Genomic DNA, 16,606 nt, shown 5'->3' on the forward strand with positions numbered 1-16,606 from the left:
GGTTACGCAGCGACGCACGGCGTACGCCATACCCTATGCCGTAGGCTCTGCGTCGATTTAACGCAGAACCATAAATCAGCTCCCGTGCCGGCAGGCAGAAAATCCCGAAATTTTCGGAGCAAATTTCTTAACAGGCGTAGCTACAACTGTTAGATTTCATCTATTAAACCAACATTCATCTTCCTAAATGATTTATTTCAGCCAGCGGTAATTCTCCAGAGTTTTGTTTGTCTGTTTTGTCTACTGGTATGGAGGGGAATTACCTCTCACGCATGCGCAGAACGTACGTGCTAGTTCGCCGTCGGGTGTCGTATTTGCAGTGTGTCTAGTGAGCCCGACCCAGCCAGACACAGGCGACGCGAGCCGACACAGCAGTCGGCAGAGAGCGGGCGACGTCGGGTTGGTGTGTCAGGGCCTTTAGAGAAGTGCAGTCTCTCAGCAGTAAAGATGGGCAGGGGCTCACCAGTTTGAGACCCCAATGTAAAGTCATGAAGACGATGAATCAAAAGGACAACCTCGGAAGTAAATAGAAGAGTAGCAGCAAGAGTAAAGGGAAAGGTTTATCAGGCGGTAGGGAGACCAGCTCCTCTCTTTGGCTTGGAGACAGTCCCACTGATTAAAAAACAGGAGGTGGCAGAGTTGAAGATGATACGTTTTTCTTTGGGAGTGCCAAGGATGGATAGGATTTAGAAAGAACACATCAGAGAGAAGGGCTTGCATGTTTTGGAGAGAAAGCTAGAGTAGCCAGAATGAGATGGTTTGGACCAGGGCAGGGGTGTCAAATGTGCGGCCCGCGGGCCACATGCGGCCCGAGAGAGATTGTCATGCGGCCCGCGAGAAGTTTCCAACGCAAAAAAACGAAATGTTAATTTACTAAGAAGGAAGGCATAAATAATTTCCATGAATCGCAGCATATCCGATAATATATTTCTTCTACAAATCCATCGTTATTCCACAAAGAGAGCAGTTTTCAAAAAAAATTTAGTTTTCTAGAATGCATTTGCCGATTTTATTTCTTTGTAGACGGTCGTTTATTTTTGTTAACCGACCACTATTATATATTTTCGCAGGAAAAATATCACTGCTAAAAAAGATGATAGAAGATATTTATTCGGAGAATTTCAGTTTTGAATACGAAGATAGTGACAAAGTAAAACAGTTAAAAGAGAAGTGCTGACTTTTTCGGCATACTGGCGTAAATATCCGCGCCAATTTTTTAAAATAAATACACTTAATTGTACTGGAAAAATCTCTAAATCACAAAGAAACACTCTCGGATGTAATAAGAAAGATTTTAATTTTTTTTTTTAATTAATTTTTTTTTAATTAATTTTAATTAAATTTCCTATAAAAAAGCTAAATATAAAAAAACATATGTTTCTGTTTATCTTTGTAAAATTATATTAAAAGTATCTTACATAATTTGAAAAAAAACGAGAAATTTCAAGAAAAGATCCTGAAGAAATATATTTTACATAATTAGAGTGTAAACAAAGTGCATATTTCCTTTAAAATTAACTAAACTGACATTGGATTAGATAACAATAGTAAAAAAAAAAAAAGAATTAGAAAAAAAAGAATTTGCACCGTTTTTGTTATTTTGAGAAAGCGCGAGAAAGAAATTGGTCAAATCCGGCCCGCCAAGCAAAATGAGTTTGACACCCCTGGTTTGGACACATGAAAAGGAAGGATAGTAAAAAAAAACACAACAAACATCAGTAGAGGATGCTGGAGCAGCCAGGCAGGAGAAAAAGTAACAGACCAAAGAGAAGACCGCCATGGTGTCCCCTAAAGGGAAAATCTGATAGGCAATTAAGAAGAATCTGGAAAGGCATCTGAACGGTATATACAGGATTTAGAGCTACATATGCTCTCATCCAGACAATGTTTACTTCAGGGAAGGCCTTGTATCTTTCAGGAAGACAATGCTAGACTGAAGTGGTGTACCTGCTGTACAGGCCTTTTCTTGACTGAAGTTATGAAAAAGAAAATACTACGATGAAGACCCAGGACAGCTTCATTCCTCTCCTAAAGCCCCCGAAACTGGTCTCGTTCTGGAGTCATCGTCTATGTTAGACTGTTGAAAGATGGGTTTATATGATTTGGAAATAGTTGCATTCTGGGTTACAGTGTTTCAACTATTTGTAACTGGGGTTGTAAATGCAGAGGCTGTTCATGAGATAAATAGGAATATACACAACTAAGTAGCTCTGATTGGGTCAAAAGAAGAATGATATAACAATGTCTAGCAATCAACATCCTGGTGATACATCTGTGGGGGCAAACAAGATGTTACAAGACTTACAAGTGACTTACAAGTTATACCAACTTATCACATTTTAAGTTAATTTGTGCAAAACTTTCAAGGATAATTATCAAATTAAGAAATAATTGATAGTATTAAATATGTATGTGTACAGAAATTTTGAACCAATTTGTCACTGAGTCACTTCCTTTAACAATCAGAATTTGGTGGTACCAGAAGAACAGCCAGGATGTGGATGACATAACTGGAATTAGCTCTAACAGACTCTCAGATACAGTGGTGGACAGTAACGGAGTAAATTTACTTGAGTACTGTACTTAAGTACATATCCAGAGGATTTGTACTTTACTTGAGTATTACATTTCTTTGGTACTTATTACTCTTACTTGAATACATTTCCAAGACAAATATTTTTACTTTTACTCGAGTAAATTTCTAGGAAGGCTGAAAAGTACTCGTTACTTTCAGGTCTGCTCTTTTTTCTTCTTCCCTAAAATCCTATTGGACACAAGCTGTTTTTGTCAAAGGAGGAGACCTATCACAGTGCACGCTCTCCACTGGGATGTACGTAAAGCGGAAATACGTCAAGCCTCCCCCTGAGGGGGATCCAGACTTAGTTGGATGGTGCAGGTTCATTTGGTTTCAGTTCATGATTGTTAATAAACTCTGCATCATCTGCTGTCCTCTTATGATCCTATTCATTTGATTTGTTTTTGGTGTTTCTGCAGGTTTTATATAACATTGTGGTTCTAAAAGCAGCACATCAGTGCAGCTGGTTTCAAAGAGTTAATTCTCAAAAAAAAAGAGTTAAAAGATCCTTAAATTAATTTAGAAAAAATATAGTAATTTACTGAAGAAATTTACTCTTACTCTTACATTTACTTAAAGTAAATTTAAAAGCATTTACTTTTGGATACTTAAGTACCTTTAAAAGCAAGTACTTTTCTACTCTTACTCGAGTAATATTTTGACTGAGCTACTTTTACTTGTAACGGAGTAAATTTTGACCAGTAGTATTTGTACTTTTACTCAAGTACTGGGGTCGAGTACTCTGTCCACCTCTGATCAGATATCTAAAGAAACTTTCAAACCACTCGGGCAGTCAATGAATTTTACAAAAAGGCAGTTTTATTGCATTTTTAAACAACACAATTGTTTCCAGCTCTCAACAACACTGTATTAGATGGCAATTTACATGTCGATACAAGCAGGTATTTCCTGAAATTAGTCAGAATATTAAAAACAAATGACCACAGAGAAAATGAAAATAAAAGAAGACAAAAATATGTCGACCAACACATGTTGAACATTCACTGTATCTCTCTTCCTCAAACTGCTCTGTCAAGCCAGGTTTGTAGAAAAAGACAATGAAAACATTTATTCTGCATAGTCCCAATGCATTTTGCATTTATATGCAATAGATATTAGTGATTCTGCAAACCTCAGCAGCCTGACAGATCATCTACGTCACATCCTCACATCTAACCTACTGTATGATTGAATAAGGCCTAAGCTTTCATTCATCCTAATGTCGTAAAGCTGTTTCTGTTGAATTTCATATACTCTTCATCATAGACACACTGGCTCACACCAAACACACCTCATCATAGAATAAAGTACTATATTATACTAAAACATTGCTTCTGTTCCCTAATATGTTATTATTACAGCTTATCCATCCTGCCAGCATTGTGGAACAGGCAGAATAAGACTGACAGACTGATAAGACACAGACAAAAGGGACGGGGACACGTAGAGTACACCTACAATGATGACTGTGACCAGTAAATGACTATAACTCCACAAAATGAAGCATTGGGATGTAAGAGAGGTCAAGCTTAAACCAGCTGTTTGCATTCCAGGGGAAAGGCTGTCGAACTAAAGGAGGCCGAGAGGCAGTACAGCAGCTCTTCCTGCATCTTTGTGGGATGGCTCCAGAGAGGGGTGGTGGGCTGCTCTTTCATAAACGTGTAAGCTGAGTGTGCCGAGCTGAGAGCAGAAAGGTACAGGGACTGAGGGAGAGGGCCCAACAAAAAGAGCATGTACCCACCTACCGAGAACAGTCATCTTGTTTGTTTTTTTTGTTTTTTTTTTCAGCTTGAATTGTCTCAGTGTCTCCATTTCTTTGGCGCCCCCTAGCTGGGAGAGAGGGCAGGACTGTTTTCTGTGCTGATGTTGACCAGGCACTCGCTGGACTTGAGACTGGTCAGAGATTTGCAGCTTGGGAGGGAAGCCAAGGACCCACATAGGCCCATCATGGAGGGTGTGTAGTCCTTTCCTGGAGAGGTGAGACGGAAGATAAAAGAACTTCAAGCTCACTGGTTTAAAGGGGACCTATTATGGCATCTAATACCTATTTTAAACAGGCCTTGGATGTCTTAAAAACAAGCTTTTGATTGTTTTTGCTAAATAAATTAGAAATTCAGCCTCTGAGCCATGTCTTTATCTTCCCATTCTCTAAGCTCATTATCTATGCAGGATTCTGAGTGGGCGGGGCTATGTTAATGAGGCTCTGTGCTGATTGGCTGCCTGAATGACGCGATACACCGCTACGAAAAAATGGCGGAAGCTCCGGCCGGCGAAGTTAGTTGTTGTTGTTCCAGCCAGAGTTAGTTGTGGGCGTCGTTTCACGAGGCCAACCGATGCAAATTGCATTTTGGTTACTTAACGAAAGGGAGCAGTACGGTGGCCGAGACCCGCCATTGCGGAAAATTAAAGAAACGTTGCAAATAAAAAGAAACGCCGCTGCAAATAAAATAAACGCTTTGCACATAAAATAAACGCTGAAAACGGAAGTGTATTACTGGGGACTATTTTTGCTGATGCACCTGTGTTTTTTACGTGAGAGGAGAAGAAGAAGACGAAGACGTAAGTGAAAAGGTAGAAATAAGAAGAGCGAGGAATGAGAAGAACAACGAACGAGAAAATAAGTGAAAAGGTTAGTGTTCAACGTCGTTATGTGTAATTTTTAATGTGCAACACCGGTGCATCAGCAAAAACAGTCCCCGGTAATTCACTTCCGTTGTGGCTTTTTTATTTGCGTAGTTTTTTTTATTTTATTTGCAGCTATTCTTTTATTTGCAGCGGCGTTTCTTTTTGTTTGCAGCGTTTATTTTATTTGCTAAGCGTTTATTTTATTTGCAGCGGCATTTGTTTCTGTTTGCAGTGTTACTTTTATTTTCAGCAATGGCGGGTCTCGGCCACCGTAGAGCAGAATCTGAACGGCTCGTAGAAGCCACGTCACACTGGACGGCTCATCCGGGCGGCTGTACAGACACTGCAGAATTTGGTTGCTTTCCTCCTTCTCTGAGTTGGCAGGCTGAGGGGAGACCACTTTATATATGTTAAAGCAAGAGAAAACGTGTTTTTCATAATAGGTCCCCTTTAAGGTAATGTGCAATCCCTGCTGTCACCTGTGCACCAGGCTCCTCCGTTCTGTTTCCCCTCAGTCCTCTGGGAGTCAGAATCCAGGCTGAGCTCCACCGACAGCAGCTCTGTGCTCGGGAAACTCCTCCTACAGGTCAACAAAAGGACAAGTGAGGACGACAGGACAGCGTGTCTCCAAGGAGAATGGAAAATGTTTCTCTCACTTGCTTTAAATTAAAAATGTCAATTAACATCCAACAGTTTCATTGTTAAACTGAAAATACAAAAGTACACAGCGTATTTCATTGAACGTTTAAATTTAACTTTGATGATGATTATTATTATTTTACAACTACTACTAATAATGATATTAATATTTCCGATGTGTAACTGTATTATTTTCATTACTTTAAACTGGAATTTAAACGAAATGTAACCCACTTTACACAGCAGCTTCTGTCGTTTTGCAAAGAACTAACATGCAGATAGCTGCTTTAGAGCAACATATGATCCCATATATATATATATATACCCACGTCCTTTGATTTTTGTGTACTGGATCTCCCAGAAAAGAAGGAAAGTCCACTTTACCACTTAACAAAAGCTGAATGAACTGAGTTGTATGTAAGCTGAGCTTTACCGGGCGACGGTCAAGCAAACCTGCGGAACAGCTTCATGTCCTCTTGACTGTTGTATGGCTCAAGTGACGGCCACTGGTTGACCAGGGGGATTGAGAGGTTTTTGGCCAGATGGCTGGAATCACATGGAATCAAGCTCGTCCTGGTGTCATTGAGGATAAAAAAAATAAAGCAACATTTCCTTTGTAGCATTACCAGCAAACAAAAGTATTCACATTCATTACTCAGGTAGAAGTATAAATACTAGAGTTTAAAAATACTCCTGTAGAAGTTGAAGTATCAACTCAAGTTTTTTACTCAAGTAAAAGTATAAAAGTACTGGTTTCAAAACTACTTCAAGTATAAAAGTAAAAGTAATGTAAGGGGGAAAAAAGCCATTAAGGACAAAAGCCATTGAAAATGAATGCATCTTAGTATAATGCAAATATATTAAAGAACCATATATGTGTACTATTGAGCATTAACACGTGTTTCAGAGAGCAGGAGATATGATGACTAGTTGCCTATAAGTATTGTAATGGTGCAAAAAGTCAAACTTCAGAGGCATGTTATCATTTATCCTAACCTTTATTGGAATGTACATCCAAGTTTAGTTGCAGGAATCTGAGGGAACGGATGTAAGAACAAAACTGGACAAGAACATCTGAAACAACCACAACCAAATTCACTCTATCCGGATGGAGCAATTTAACTGGATAGTTTTTTTTTAAAGGCCGAAATGAAATAGAGTAACGAGGCTGTTTTTAAAATGTAAGGAGTAAAAAGTACAGATAATTGCGTGAAAATGTAAGGAGTAAAAGTAAAAAGTCGTCTGAAAAATAATTACTCCAGTGAAGTATAGATAACCAAAATTTCTACTTGAGTAAGGTAACGAAGTATTTGTACTTTGTTACTTGACACCTCTGTACCAGCATAATGACATTTCAAAAGTTTCGTTCCACCAAAGTTAAATGCTGTGCAGACCAGTGTTATACTTAATAGTGTTCATTAGTCAAGAGAAGCAGTGAGTTTCAAATCTAACATTCAATTTCTGCAAGGAAATCACCTGCAGTTGTTCTTCCTGCAGTGCAATGCACAAAGAAATGTGAAGCTGTAACCTGAACACCACCACATGCCGGCTGCACTCACAGTTGCTCCTGCAGCTCCAGGATGACAGCCTCCAGTTCCTTCTTTTCCAGCTGGCTCTGACCCTGTAGCTCTTCCAGCCGGGCCTTCAGACTCTTGTTCTCTATCTCTGTGTTCTTCAACTGGGACTCACGCAGGCGCACAAGCTCCTCCAGGTAACCCTGACAACACAGAGCCACTATATTTTTCAATATGGCGCTGACAAAATGTTGCTGTGTGAGTCATCACAGGCTTTAAAATGGCTTCGCTGCTCCTTTAAACTAAACTGTCCTCGAATGATTGGACACAAAAACGTGTCTAAATACCTTCTGAGCATTGACAATCTTGAACCTCTGCTCCATCTTGCGGCACTTTGTGCTCCAGCTCTCCTCAGTCACCAGCGGGATGTAAGGGTGATCGGGGATACTGTCATCACTCGTGCTGCTGTCAACGCTATGGCGATCATCATCATCGCTCAGGTAGTCATAGCTGCAACAAAAGCAATTGCTTTAAGCATTTCATTGTTTTTTTAGGAAAAGTCACTTAACCTTCGTCTGTTGTTAGGGTCGCCACCGACCCGTTCTTAGGTTTTAAGTTCATAAAACTACCACAAAAATGTGTTTATTGCATCAAGGCTTTTTGACTTTGTCAGGAACCTTTATTTCAACAAAATAATATCCAAAATTTTTTTTTCACTAAATTACAAAATGCTCTGGTTGAAATTGTTACCTTTTACTTTTTTTCCATTTCCTTGAAGTAAATGGGTCGAAATTTACCCATAACACCATAAATGTTACAATAGTTAATAATATTAAAATGAAAAAATAACTGAAACAAATGTATTTAGGATATGTGTTCTAATACCTCTCCGTAATAGCCAGGTAACACAACAACCTTTTATTTATTCATATGATTCTCTTGAGGCTCATTTTACCAGTTTTTAAAATTGAAATTAACTGACAAAAAAAGGCCCAGAGTCCCATACCAAAAATATTAAAACCAATATTTTCATGGATAAGGAAGCCTAACAATGTAACCAAGAGATGAGAAACAAATTGGATGATGGATAATTGCTTTTAGTGTATTTTAGAGATAATTTAAAACACGGGTCCAAACCGACCCGTTAACATCGGAGATGGTAACAGAAAGCTAACACCAGACAAAGGTTAAACAAAAGGTACCGTAGGGTTTTCCTGGTCCAAAAATGCAACAGAAAAAGTACAATTATTCAAAGATGTATTTGGCCATTGTATAAGGTAATATCAGTATAATTGATAATGCTTTTCACTGCAGTTTCAGTGAGTGTACCTCTGTGTGAATTTCAAGTAAGGAGTGTAGTCAATCACTGCAGAAGACTTCCCATCCAGGGCCTGCCCTTTCAGGCAGAAACTATGGAAGAAAAACCATTCTGAATTACTACACATCTAAAATGAACCATTTGAAGTCATAGCATCATTATATAAAGGGAAAAGACCTCTCACCTAAAATCTATGGCTCCTAGACCTATGAGCATCCCTGTCAGCACTGTGGCCTCTTCTCTTAACATGATGGCTCCCTCCGCATAGAGCCTCCTGAGATACAGACACAAGAACAATTAAGGGGAACATACTCCATTTATGGATCTGGTAAGACCCTTGTCTGAACAGCTACGATAGCTTTCCTAACCTGGTTGTCCTGCTGTCCCTCAGAGCAGTGGCAATGTACTCAGACAGCCTCTTCTCCATCAGGGCCACTCTTACCCAGGCTCGGCCCTGATGGGATGAGCAAAGGCATGTTGCTGAGTTTCAGTATAACCAATAACAAATAAAATAATAGTAAAAATATTTAATAACAGAGACATCTAAGCATTATCATTTCATTCAGATGTGTATAATTTCAGCTTTCTTCATTCCTGGACCACAAAATCATCACATCATAGCAACATGATCAGTTCAAGTCATGAGCAAAAGTTTTTTTTTGTTTCTGTGTGTATAAAATCATTTTATTATAAACAATCTTAGTATTTGGCAAATGCAACCTCAGAAAAATAACTTGTTTCACAGTGTTAGTATTTATTTAACATAAATAAGCCAGAAATTAAAGAAAATAAAGAAATCATGTGGGTAATTATAAGCCCCTCCACGATTCAACAGCTTGCAGATTCACCTTTAATAGGAATAAATTAGTTATTACTAATAAGGTTACTTGATGATTATTTTATTAACAATAATGTCAAAATATTGATAACAAAGTAATTCCCAGGTCCCACGGCTAAAAAGACACCACCGAATATTAACATTCCACTGCCGTGCTTGAAGCATGATTTTTAGTTTGTTTTACACTGTCTGTACAGCATTACTTAGGGAACGTTATCATTTTGGACACTCCAGTAAATGCCTCATCATTCGTGCTTTTACAATCATTCCTGTCATTGCGTGTGGGACTTGCCTTTGCTCGTGAGGTGCTGATGTTTTCCATGCTCTCGATGCTGCTAATGCAGCTGTTGGGAACTTTAGCGCATGCCAGGCGAACATAGTCCCAATAGCTCCTTTGACCATCAAACCAGCTACCAGAGCCTAGAAATGTAACATAAGTGTTGTTTATCATAGTAGGAAGTGTATTCATAGAAGTGAATAGTGTAGCTATATACTTTGCCACTAACTCTCAATTTCATTCCTACTCAACTCGGCAGGCCCTAGCCCTACATCCGCCTAAATGTCTGGAATCAAGAAGCCAATTTTTGTTTAGATTTAGAGGTGTCAAAGTCTGGAATAGTTGGTACCATATTGCAAACAATTGTAGGTCCCTATCCATTTTCAAAAGTTGCTCAAGAGAGCATTTAATTCAACAATGTAGTCAAGAAAGCTCTTAATGTTCAATCTTCATATTCTGTGTTGCCATTTGTTCAGTATAATACTCATATTTTCATGACCATGTGTACAGTAATTTTTTTATCTTCTTTTTTTTTATTATTTTTTTTTTTATTATTTTATTTTCATTCATGTTCTACATGCAATTTTTATGATTTATTTTTATTTTTATGATTTTGTATCCTCATAAGTATTTTGTTAAATGTTATTAGGTGGGGGCTCCTCATAAGCCTACTGGCTTGCTCGCTCCTCCTTGCACAGTTTCTTTTAACTGAACTTATTTGTGTAATGTTATTTTTTTATGTTATGTGCTAAATAAAACTAAACTAAACTAAACTAAACTAGCCTTGGACCAACTGGTGCAGCTGCATCTGTTCCTGTAAAGTAATGCTGGGTAACTTAAACTTTCTATAAACCATTTTTCCCTATTTTGCTCTATGTACTCGTTTCATTGGTCCCCTTTCTATCCATTTACTGAACAGTATACCCTGCATAACTCTTCTGTCCCTGGTAAATCCTGGAGAGGTTGTTCTCACAGGGTTAACACAGATACAGGAATCCTAAAACCTGCTGCCAACTTCAAAATCCAGATTATTCCTTGTGTTTGGGCTGTGGGAGGAATCCAGAGCCCCTGGAGCCAAACACCACGCAGAAAGACCCAAGCAGAGATTTGGATTCTCTTTACTATGAGGCAACACGACTAACCACACCATCACTATTCTGTTTAGGCTCATAAATTTGATATCAGTATGAAGCAACAACGCATATCTTGTCTAACCTTTCCTTTGACATGCAGATGGAACCTGATAAAACTCATCATGTGCTCTTTACCTTTAAAACGGTGGCTGAGGATGTGTTCGAGGATGGCTGCGAAATTGATGAACTCTTCAGAGGAATCATCGATGGGTTCAGCTGTGTACTTCTCTAACAACGTCTTCACTGAAAACCTGCATTTGGCAGAGAGAGAAGGGAAAAGCAACATTTTAACCACAGACCTTGATTTTGAAATATAAAGCTATGGGAATGAAGTCAATGAGAATATTGGATTGCTGCATTTTTTTTCACTGTTTGCAGAGACGACACTGGAAATAAAATACTTGGAATCTTTACCAAATAAAACAGAATATAGTGTTTTGTCAAAACACTGGATTTAGTGAACCTTAACTCTGTTGTAATGTACTGTAGCTTCCATTTTACTTTTGCCTGACATCATCCATTTTCTGTATTAAGATGCTCATGGGGATCTGTCAGGAAGCTCCAACAACTCAATTTGCCTGATAGCTTTTATGACTCAAGTCTGCGATGTGATCCGGCCTTCCTGTGATGCCCATCAGGGCGGCATTCAGCCAACATTTTAACATAGAAAGGAGTGAATTCAAAAAGTAGTAAGTCGGCTTCACTGTTTAGACGCTTTTATTTTGAAAATACCTTTAATTAAAATGCACCTACTCACAGAAACAATAGAGGATATATTTTTTTTACTGAGAGGATGCAGTATTATTTTATGTCTCTTTTGTTAAGTTAAATTTCATGATGCCACAGTTGGTAATTCAGAATTAATTAATAACCTTTAGGCTGATAGACCGAGGAATCAAAAGCAAACATTATTCTACAAATATTTTGGAGAATTTGAAGCAGTGGGCTTTTTTTCTTTCTTTAGTTTTTTTTTCCAAAACTATTTTAATGCCACTCAAAAGGACAGATAAAGCTGACTGGATGGCAAAGCTTAAGGAAATAAAACAATTATACTGCAGATGTCAAGTTACAAACCACTTACGCCCATATTTAGGAGATTTTAAATCTTAAAACTGACACTTTGCTGGCAAAGCAGTTGTTTCTCAATTCCTGCCAGCTAATTGTGCAAGGAAAATGTATTAAACAAGACACTCTTTGTTCAAATCATGAACAAAGGTTTTATAACCAGGTTTCTGTGTAAAGTAATTGAATAAGTGTGTGACCAACCACAAGGCAGGATACTGTGATTGTAGTAACTAGGCAGAGATGATGAGTCTGCAGCTTTACATGCCTCAAAAAAGATGAATGGACTCCTCATTATGGTTGGAGTCTGCCGTGCCCACTTTTTACCGTGTCAAAACTCAAAACCCTGAGCCCATGCCATGGATTTAACATAATTATTTGCACATAATAATAAAAAATAAATCTAAAGATTAGTATGCACAGAGATTTTCCTTTGAATAATCACTGGACATGCAATCCGCTCATAGTTTAGGGTTTGTGCTTGTTTTATTGTTCTTTTGTCCTTCTTCTTTTTTAGTCTTTGTTGTGTGTTTTGTTAGATTTACCAAGTCATAAACTAAATTACTTGTGTCTCTTTGACAACCTCCATGGATGAATACTTGAAAAGAAATGATCTAATAAGTGAACTGTGATAAACTCTGGACATGATACACATACGTGCCTCTTATATGCCCTGAGGACAGAAATCAAACAAGAAAAACCTTTTTTTTAAATGATCTTTTTCCTAGAAATGGCCACTCCTATCCTCTTCCTGGATACTGAATAATTCAGCGGGTGTATTTCTGGCAACAACACCTGCCAAAGGCCATGTGTTCAGTGACAGAGCGATACGTAGTGGGGTAAAAATACAGCTAAAAACCATGGAAGAGACAGGGAGAAATTATTTTGCAAAGATATGGATTGTTCTTAGTTGACTCACCAAATTCCCTCTTTACAGTGGAAACATCAGTCCGTGCACATCCAGAGTACAAAAGTGGTGGTCTTAACGCGCCCCAGTTAGTCAAGTGACTTCACTCTCCATTGTTCCAAGGACAACAATGTCTCTTTCAGTTCGTTTGACTGCACAATAATTGGCTGACTAAATCTGAAACGAGCACAATTCTTATGTTTTCAGAGTATTACAGACGCTCAGGTACACCTGTCACTGGTTTAAAAGAAGTGCATTCGTGTTCAGCATAATCTGTTTATACAAATGTGTGTCTGTGTGACTGACTGGAGTCGGTCTGTCCTTGAACCAAGGAAAAATAACTTTTACTTGCTGACTTTCAGGCAACTTTTCTAGCATCTTGGTTTTGTTTAGGCAGCAAATGTATTTGGTTAGATATATACTGTCACCCAAGAAATTAGCTGTTATTTGTTTTAATTATTTCTGCTTGGTTAGGTTTAGGCAGCTAAGCTACTTGGACAGTGGAAGGAAAAGATCATGTTTTGATGTAAACTTTCTCTAATAACAACAGCTGATATTTTACACACATTTACATCATGATTTCTTTATATCAAATTAATGCGTGGTGATGCTTGCTATGTTGAGTTGGGTATTTATTTAATTGGTGATTTGATTTGATTTTTTAAGGATGGAGGTGACATGTAGACTGCACCTTTATTTTTAATTTGTTTTTATTTCTTGAGGAACTTTTGTTATCCCCATGGGGGCAATTTGTTTTACTGGCAGTCTTTTCTCTTACTTCTTGCTTTTATTTCATGACTTTAATTAATCTTTTTCAGGGTAGGCAAATAATAAGCTTTGCTTCAGCCTACACCTTTTTCGGTCTAGATGTTATTTGTATATTGGAAACTTTTTTGTAATGTTTTCTTTGAACAGTGTATTCGTTTTCTTGTTGTCATTTTTATTCTTTTTTTTTGTGATGTCATGACCGAAATAAACTAAACTAAACTAAAAACTAAAACTTAAAAAGCCACAGGAAGTCGACAAGATACTGTGCTCATTTGAATTCATCAGAATGATGAGAAACCTTTGTCAGGTGGTTTATCTTATCCTTGACTTTGCACAACACTGAACTGCAAACAGAAAAATATGCCAAATGGAAATTTCTTATAAAGTTTACACTCTCGGGTGTTTTTTTCTGGCAATTAAAAAAAAAAGAATATTTTCCGAACCTACAATAAAATAACTTTTTCCACATTTACAGGGTCACATGACATGCTGAGTAGTGTCATGTCCAGTTTTCTGTAGAAAGTGGCCCTCCTGGTCTGGCCAGCCTAACAAGCATGACATGAAAAATTGAGTGAGTCATCCTAAAAGTATGAATCAACTGTTCTTCCATGAAATTGTGAACATGGACCTCCAGAAATAGAAAATTAACCTGCCAAAATAAAAAGAGGTTGTGGGCATCAACTGCCATTCATTTTTGAAGGATTTGAAATGAGAAAATATGACTTTGTCAAATAACAATAAGCTTAAAGAAAACAATGATTTAAATCTTGAGTTTAATTTACATTTTCAAAACATTCTTTAACTTTTGTGCCACAAACTAATGGAAATGCAGTTAAAGAGAGCCACATGGGCTGATACCATAGGAGGTGGGTGGTATTCCCCATCTGATGGCTAAATCTGTCTATATTTTGGTGCTGGGATGCTGAAGGATCTTTTAGAGCTGAGAACCACAATAGAGAAACAATACAATAAAAGTATGGCCCAGGAGAAGAAAAGATGTTCAGTGACAAATGGGATCTTACAGCTGAGCAGTAACTCTAACTGCTCATCATTACACCCCACTCCTAATCCTGGCAATAGTTGACTTGTCTGTTCAAGATGTAAAATCCTCCTGATTTGTAGCAACTTTTCCCCATAATTAAGCTCTGATAATTTAACAATCTCTCATAGTTTAATCAAGACTTTGTGTACAGGCCTCATACGGCCTCTGGAGCCTCAGTCCCAGGGGTGCCAGCTAGTCCTTGCCCCAGGAAGGCTGTCGTCACAGCAACCACGCCATCACCGCCTAGGAAATAAACTGCACTGACAAAGATGACATAAACTCGCAGACAGGCCGGTTTGACATCATGTAGCGACAAAATAGTTGTACAAGATCAAAACAGGCCCCAGATTTTATAAAAAGGACAAGTGGTGTGACTGGGTAGATGCAGTACTGGAGTTGAGGGGGGATGTGGGGGGATGGCATCCCCCCTGAAATAAAAACGGTCAAAATCATCCCCCCTGTAAAACTGCCATCCCTCCTTTCCATCCCTTATGTCATTTCATCAATGAATGTGGTTTTACTGCTATTTCAACATTTAGAGTCATCACCAGAAAAATAACTTATTTGACAATTTTTACCTGTTTCAAGTACATTTTCACTTGAAATAAGTAGAAAAATCTGCCAGTGGGACAAGATTTATCTTCTCATTACAAGCAAAAAAAATCTTGTTCCACTGGCAGATTTTTCTAATTATTTTAAGTGAAAATCTACTTGAAATAGGTGAAAATTGTTGTTTTTTCCAGTGATGAGTCTTGTTTTAAGTGTAATGAGATTTCTTTTTACTAAAATGAGACATTTTAACTAGAAATAGGACAAATGTTCTTATTTTGAGTTTTTGCAGTGATCCATTTTACTTATCCTGTGAAGGACAGAGTCATATTGATAAGTTCAGAAAACAGTTTTTTAATTGTTGTGTTTTGATGTATTTGATGTAAGCCCAGTGGATATTTAAAGCTGACAGAAGGCTGCATTTAACTGCTGCTATGTCATTCCTGCAGTATTTCTGCAGGTGTTTTGGTCAGTGCTATTATTTGTAATATATTATAATATTTGTAATCAGCACAAATTATCTGTCCCCATATGATAAAATCCACCATCCCCCCTGATTCTTTTTTACAACTCGAATACTGGGTAGATGTATTCAGTGTTACTTATAGAGAAGGCAAAATATGACCACATGATCAGCTAGAATAAAGCATTAGGCCTTTTGAAATGTCCACTCCCACACAGGGTTAAGGACACCCAAACACAGACAAACACAGACAAACACAGCATTTCACAACTAAAACCTGACCTGCAGACCGTGATGAGGTTTTTTCTCTCCACCGCAACGTTCCGAGCCGACGCCTTTTTGGAGACATCTCCCGTTGCCATCGCTGCCTGCACATCACCAGCCTCCATCCAGGAGGAGGCAGCCCCGCGATGAGAGGACTCCTCCCTGTCGGGGAGCGGAGCTCCACATTCACTGCTGCAGGCCGGGCAGGATGCTGCGCTCCCGCATCAGAGCCGCCGGGCCGGGGGACACCAGCGCGGTCTCTCGGAGTCAATTTGATACATCAAATACAATGAAATGAGGAAATGGGTATTTATGATCACTCCTTCATCCAGAGGACTGAAGCGCATCTGTGTCCTCTGTGTCTTTCTCCGCCTTCATCGTGACGTCACTGGCCGGAATCAACTTGCATCACGCTGCAAAATGACGAGTCACGTCATCATCTACAGCAGGGCTGTCAAACTCATTTTCACCGAGGGCCACATCAGCATAATGGCTGGCCTCAAAGGGCCAGATGTAAATTACAAATGTAACTAAATGTAATGTAAAATAAATGTAACTAATCTATTATTCAGGGTTCCTATGGGTGTTTGAAATCCTTGAAAATGCTTGAAATTCAATGTAGTGTTTTCAAG

The 16,606-nt window shown here is 38.4% G+C and overlaps 1 protein-coding gene across 1 annotated transcript; it reads right to left on the reverse strand.

The window, feature by feature from the left end:
* Nucleotides 1-3,376: 3,376 nt before the first annotated feature.
* On the reverse strand, nucleotides 3,377-16,257 carry LOC133418888 (RUN domain-containing protein 3A-like). The gene is made up of 11 exons (XM_061707768.1): nucleotides 15,993-16,257; nucleotides 11,055-11,170; nucleotides 9,802-9,929; nucleotides 9,040-9,125; nucleotides 8,856-8,945; nucleotides 8,683-8,763; nucleotides 7,701-7,863; nucleotides 7,399-7,556; nucleotides 6,293-6,412; nucleotides 5,680-5,780; nucleotides 3,377-4,544 (listed from the first exon to the last, which is right to left on the reverse strand). The coding sequence occupies exons 1-11, from the start codon at nucleotides 16,097-16,099 to the stop codon at nucleotides 4,402-4,404; spliced, it is 1,293 nt and encodes a 430-aa protein (XP_061563752.1). The 5' UTR covers nucleotides 16,100-16,257; the 3' UTR covers nucleotides 3,377-4,401.
* Nucleotides 16,258-16,606: the final 349 nt, after the last annotated feature.

The sequence above is a fragment of the Cololabis saira genome, chromosome 19 (genome assembly GCF_033807715.1).
Source record: "Cololabis saira isolate AMF1-May2022 chromosome 19, fColSai1.1, whole genome shotgun sequence".
Lineage (NCBI taxonomy): Eukaryota > Metazoa > Chordata > Actinopteri > Beloniformes > Belonidae > Cololabis > Cololabis saira.

Excerpts from the sequence above, each read along its gene's own strand:
- LOC133418888 (XM_061707768.1), bottom strand. The coding sequence starts at position 16,099 with ATGGAGGCTGGTGATGTGCAGGCAGCGATGGCAACGGGAGATGTCTCC. Across the intron at positions 7,864-8,682 it reads TACTTGAAATTCACACAGAG|CTATGACTACCTGAGCGATG; the intron begins GTACACTCACTG and ends CTTTTGTTGCAG. Across the intron at positions 7,557-7,700 it reads AGATTGTCAATGCTCAGAAG|GGTTACCTGGAGGAGCTTGT; the intron begins GTATTTAGACAC and ends CTGTGTTGTCAG.